At 45.5% G+C, this 5,957-nt stretch overlaps 1 protein-coding gene across 1 annotated transcript; it reads left to right on the top strand.

Annotated features, from left to right (window-relative positions):
• The first annotated feature begins 487 nt into the window (after positions 1 to 487).
• LOC136633364 (germ cell nuclear acidic protein-like) lies at positions 488 to 2,537 on the top strand. The gene is made up of 7 exons (XM_066609044.1): positions 488 to 793; positions 915 to 1,031; positions 1,154 to 1,211; positions 1,319 to 1,463; positions 1,775 to 1,904; positions 2,057 to 2,267; positions 2,376 to 2,537. Exons 1-7 carry the CDS (start codon positions 685 to 687, stop codon positions 2,446 to 2,448), a joined length of 843 nt encoding a protein of 280 aa, XP_066465141.1. The 5' UTR covers positions 488 to 684; the 3' UTR covers positions 2,449 to 2,537.
• Positions 2,538 to 5,957: the final 3,420 nt, after the last annotated feature.

The following is a 5,957-nucleotide window of genomic DNA, read 5'->3' as shown; positions in this document are numbered from 1 at the left end:
GGAGTTTGTGGAGCGAAGATCCTTCTGTGCAAGTTTGGCTATTATGTCAAAGCGAAAGCATTATATAATTGTGTCCAGTTCAGAGGACGAGGACGAGGAGATCCAGCAGGTGAGCAGAGGTTTTTTTAAATTTTTTAGAGTTTTTGACAAGATTTTTGATACAGAAAACAAAGTCCTATTTCAGTGTCGGCCATGAAGTGACACAATCCGAAGTTTCATTACCACATTGGAAACAGATCAAACTGCTTTAATATAAAAACAAGTAAAATTAAACTGGTCAAGCTGTGATTTCCCAAATCACATATAGGAAATATCTCAAGAGGTCAAGGGTAGACAAAATATCGTTAGAGCGCATCCCTTCTATGCAGTTAGTTAATGCTAATACATGGGGGGGGTAAAAGGAAGGAGATGACCAAAACTATTCCAGACAGCCTGGATGATGCTTGCAGACTAAAGACCCCCTCAGTGGGGTCATTGTGACTACAGGTCCATGTGCAGGACAGAGATTAGTATTGTAAGAGGCCAAATAAATGTCACCCCCAACCCTATCCATACCATAACCATAGCCGAGCCCCTCACACTCTGCATACACTACATATAGGGCGATGATAGAAGTCAGTGGGGTATGTACCAAGATGATTTATTCCAGAAATTGGACAATCATGTTTTTGGATTTTGCTCAATATGTTTTCTATGTTTTTCCAGCCCCGTCCTAAGAAGAAGCCAACCACCAGTTTTCCATACCGAGGTGAAGATAGTGGCTTCAGTTACCACCCATCACCTTATACCCCAGGTACGGCACTGATCCAATAACACTCCTCATAGGTTGACGCTTGTCTTACTGCATTTTGTAGTTACAATCTAGATTTATGTTATTAAGTATAGAAATCTGCTCTGTTCTCTGTAATTTATAGGCATCCGGACGGATACTGGGACTCATCAGTCGTATATACAGCCGGACTCGCCAATAATCATCAGCGACAGCGACGATGAGGACAATGAATATTCTATATCAGACAGTTCTTTCACAGGTCAGTTACCAAACCAAAGGACTCTTGTCGCTCTGTCTGCATAAAGACATTTCTTGTTGGCAACATTAGCAGATTTTAACAAAACTCAGCAAAATTTTGAAAAGTGTTTTTTTTTTCTCCAGCTTTCTGTACGAATAATGAACTCTCTGACCATGAGGAGAGCGGGCAATCAGACGAGAGGTGAGTCCTCTTACATATATTATTCATCGCTATGATTTTGAAATGAAACAATGAAGTATGGGACAAACATTCCAGTGGCTTTACATAGGATTCCTTATTCTTCCCAGGAGGCCTCTGTGTAACATCCAGGGCTGTTTCCTTGAAGAGATCACATTGCCAACCTCCATTTATACCACCAACTTCCAGGAGACGAAGCAGGAGCTGGTATCCAGGCTCTACCAGCTGTACAACAGCACCATATTTGAGAACAAGGTATCTTATCATCAACTGATCCAATATATCCTCCCTCAATAATTCTAATTGGCCTGAAATTGGAAATCCCAGACACTTAGTCAACATTTGGACCCTTTAGAATCATTTATATTTTCATTGGTTTGGAGATTTGGGGTCCTGGAGTACAAGGGGGTCCTGAAGGTCTTCTGCCCCTTATAAAGAAAAGCTATAAACAAGAGTTGGGCAACTTCTTACATTGGGGCCCAAAGATTCAAGCTACCTCTTTTTGCTATATATTATGATAGAACTGCAGATTTATTGGACTTTGTCTTCTCTTCCTTCTTCTTTAGCTCCCTGAGAACATGAGCATCATATGGAACAAGAGGCTAACAACGACCTCAGGTTATTGCAGTTGGATGAACAAGGGTGACGATAGTTACTGCATCATCAATCTATCAGATAAAGTCTGTGATTCTGCAGGTAGGTCTCACATCACATCCATCTATACATCTTTATATACGGGGTAAGAAGCTGCCAGGAAATGCCCCGTCTGTGATAGAAGTGATAGGCTGGCACTGGGGATGGAATCCGTCTTTTATGCTCATTGTACATATAAATGCTTTTCTCTTTAGACCGAGTAAGAGACACATTAGTCCACGAAATGTGTCATGCTGCCTGCCGGCTTATTAACAAGCAATTAGACAGCGGATCCCACGGTCCATTATGGAAGTCATATGCAGCGAATGTCACCAACGTGCATCCTGAGCTGCCAGAGGTGACGGTCTACCACAACTATGACATCAACTTCCCGTTCACCTACCAGTGCAGTTTGTGCCAACGCAGGTAAGATGGGTCAACATTTGTGGCTGATACAATCCATTCCTATCCTGTAATGATTTGTGTTCTTCTCCGTTTCCTGTCTACTAACCGGTATTTTCTCTGTCTCTATAGTGTCGGCCGTTACAGAAAGATCACTAATGAAGCCGTTTACTGCAGTTCCTGTAAGAGCAGGCAAAAAATATGACCACCGGCAAAAACGATGAATCTCCATCATCATCCTCCATCCGCATCATTAGCGCAACTTTAATTTTTTAAAAATGCTAATAAAATCATCCTGACATCATTTTTATGTGTTTCTATTGAGTAATTCCAAGGAATCCACAAAGCGCTCGCCCACCTAAAATAAGAGCTGGGGAGGGTGCAAATGGTTAATGATCAGAAGCTGCTGACTTGCTTCCCTGCTGCCTGATCAGAGTATTATCTGTCTCTCCTCTCTGCTGCCCCTTGATGGACAGAGGGCAACATGTTCCTCAGTGGTGGGACTTCTGGCTTTGGGTCGGCTGCTGGGAATCACTAGCAAAGCTACACACAGTCAAGGCTTCTTGCCTGGAATTAGTGCCGTTGCGACATGGCCCTCCTTTGGCACCACGTGGCACGTCTTATACTCGTAGGACACGGCTGCTTCTGAAAGCCTAAAGAGGGCCTGCATTCATGGTGGGGCGGTTTGGGTGGGCATGGGCCCTAAGTGGCCGCCCAAGCTACCCCTATTATAACCCACCCTTACTGGCAATTAGGAGAAAAACTCAAAATTCAGTCTATTAACCTTACACTATCGGTTACAGCAAGTAATGCTTTCTAGTTCCATATTCTCTCATATTACTCTACAGGCAAACACGACTGCCGGAGGCTGGAAAGGACCGAACAACAAATACAAGTAACCACAATCATACCCCAAAGATGGGCCTTCGGATAGTGATATTGCTCTCCTACATCCAAGTCGGCCAGCTGTCTATAACTTGTATTTGTTGCCCACTTGACTACTAAGTTCTGGACTTGCTGAAACAAACCTGACACTTTTAGGAACAGAGACCCTTGTAACTGGCTGGACCCTTCAGCACCTTGACAGCTGATCCAGCAGTCTCACCAACATACACATTCCGATAGCGCCCAACCGAATTGTTCGGAGGACATTCAGAGGGGTGCAATGGATAATATATGTGTCAGAAGTTTTAGGGATAATCAAGATGCTTGTTTTGGAGAGAGTGGGGGGTGGGCGATGTTTTGAGGAGCAGAATGGAACACGCTGCGATTTTCAGTTCCACTTAAAAGAAACGCACGTCTGAATTCACCAATTTGCTTTAAAAGGGTTGTCCACTCTCTCCAGCAAAACCTGCTGATCACCTGTTCTCTTTGCCAATGCGTTTGTGTACGGAGACAATTCCTGCCGCAACCACAAGGCTTCACTCTCACTGCAGAATGGCAATGAATGGTAACTTGGTGTGTAATACCATGCCTGGCCACATCAGTGAGAATGGAGCTGTCTGCATCTTACAGGAATCTGCTCAGTACATAGGAGCATTGGCCCAGAGATCAGCTGATCAGAGGGGGTCCTAGGTGATAGACTCCTTCCAATCTAATGTTGATGACTTATCCTGAGGATAGGCCATCAGTAGCTTACAACTGGACATCACCTTTAATAGGTCTGTATGTAGTCCATATACAGTCAATAATAAATACTGACCACACGTAGACAGAAAATACAACCACGTGAATGCACTCGTGGGGTTGCTTGATAGACTGCCTGCCTGATTGCAGTATAATGTAATGCTGCAGGAATGATCAAGGCATTGCAAGTTGTTGTCCCCTCTGGGGACTAAAAAAAAAAAAGTTAAAGTACGATCAATAAAGCTTTACTAATTATTTTAAAAAAAGTAATAACAGTTAAAAAAAAGAAAAACCCTTTTGCCATTTTTATAATAAAAGAATCCAAATCAAAAAACAAAAATACATATTTGGTATCGCCGCATTCGTAAAAGTCTAATCTATCAAAGTAATGCATTATTTACCCCGCACAATAAACGTCGTCAGAAAAAAAAATAAAGAACCCCAGAAATGTGCTTTTTTTGGTCACCCTGTCATCAAGACAAAATGCAATAAAGAGCGATCAAAAAGTCGTATGTATTCCAAAATGGTACCAAAGCAAACTGCAGGACGTCCCACAAAAAATGAGCCCTCACACAACTATGTCGACGGACAAATAAAAAATGTATTGTGCGGGGCGGAGCTACCTGATGAAGGAGTATGTTGCATCCAGGAAAGGCTCCGGCAGCAGCGGCGATTAAAAGGCTTCACAGGCATTCCCAGCGGCGGAGCAGGACAGCATAGGTCGCAGAAAATCCCAGAGCACATCAGGGCGCCTTTCAGATCACGAGAAGGGCAGCCTAGAGGACTTTTTACGACCGCATACCGAGGCGGCCGGCAACAGAGGAAAATCCAAGATGGCGCCGGCGGGAGGTCCGGCGCGGCACAGCGGCGGCGCGCAGAGGGAGAGAGCAGCAGACGCCGAGGACTCGGGAGACATCACGGAGGGAAGCAGCAGGCCACCCAGGACAAGCGATCACCCACAACCTGCAGGAGAAGCAGCAATAAGGTCAGATTATGGCCAACCCGGCACAATGAGCTCCCAGCTAGAGCCACATGTCACATCACCCCCCGCGGTCTCTGCAGTGGGGAAGGGGCGGCCCACACACAGTGCAAGAGGGACAGGGTTCCCACAGCCCCTTAAGCATCTCTCCAACACAGACCCAGGAGGCAAACCTGAGGGGCCCCCACCAGCAGCTCTCAGCAGACCTATATTATGAGGAAGAGCAGTGGGATTGGCGCACCCACTTACGCGCTCTCCCCACAAAAACAGACCTGGACGACTTCTTACATAAACTCGAGTTGTCACACAAGAAGGACATTACAGCCTTACAAAAAGATATCTTACACGTGGGCCAACGACTAGTGGAGGTGGAGGAAACACAAGAAAAGCTAATGGACACGGTAGAATCGCATAGAAAAGCCATTTAATCCCAATCTACACAAATCTCAGAGCTCCTTCTCTACCTAGATGATCTTGAAAACCGCCACAGGCGGAACAATTAACGCATAAGAGGCCTGGAAGAAGGAGTGGAACAGAATCAACTCGTGACTTGGGCCCCAAAATTCTTTACCGACCTGCTCAAGCACCCACCAGATGACTTTATTGTAATCGATAGAATACATCGCACTCTGGGCCCGAGATCCGCGGACCCTGCAAGGCCGCAGGACATCGTGTGCAGGGTGCATTTCTTCCAAGAGAAGGAGCAAATGATGCGATGCGCCAGAGAGGCAGGGAACCTGACATACCGGGGCTCTCCCATACTGATCCTGCAGGACTTATCCCGCCGTACGCTACAACTAAGAAGAGCGTTGAAGCCATTACTGACGGCACTGAAAGAAAAGGACATGATTTATCAATGGGGCTATCCCTTTCAACTGCAAGCCCGCAAAGGAAACAAAAGAGCTATCTTTAGATCGCTGGGGGATCTGCCCAACCTCCTGAGTATATTTAAGCTTCCAATGATCAACCTGCCGGACTGGCCACACTGAGAAGGAGCGCTTGCCCCAGCGATGCGACCCTCATGGCAGAGGGTCAGAGACAGAGCCGAACGCTGACATCCCAATCTATGATGCCTGTTGCTGATTGCCAACTATTGAGACACTAATACC

This window comes from Eleutherodactylus coqui, chromosome 6, assembly GCF_035609145.1.
Source record: "Eleutherodactylus coqui strain aEleCoq1 chromosome 6, aEleCoq1.hap1, whole genome shotgun sequence".
Classification (NCBI taxonomy): domain Eukaryota; kingdom Metazoa; phylum Chordata; class Amphibia; order Anura; family Eleutherodactylidae; genus Eleutherodactylus; species Eleutherodactylus coqui.
This window is presented reverse-complemented; position numbering and strand designations above follow the sequence as displayed.

Coding starts and splice junctions, on each gene's coding strand:
- LOC136633364 (XM_066609044.1), top strand. CDS start 685: ATGTTTTCTATGTTTTTCCAGCCCCGTCCTAAGAAGAAGCCAACCACC. Junction 1,032..1,153: donor ATCAGACAGTTCTTTCACAG/GTCAGTTACCAA, acceptor TTTTTTCTCCAG/CTTTCTGTACGAATAATGAA. Junction 1,212..1,318: donor AGCGGGCAATCAGACGAGAG/GTGAGTCCTCTT, acceptor TATTCTTCCCAG/GAGGCCTCTGTGTAACATCC.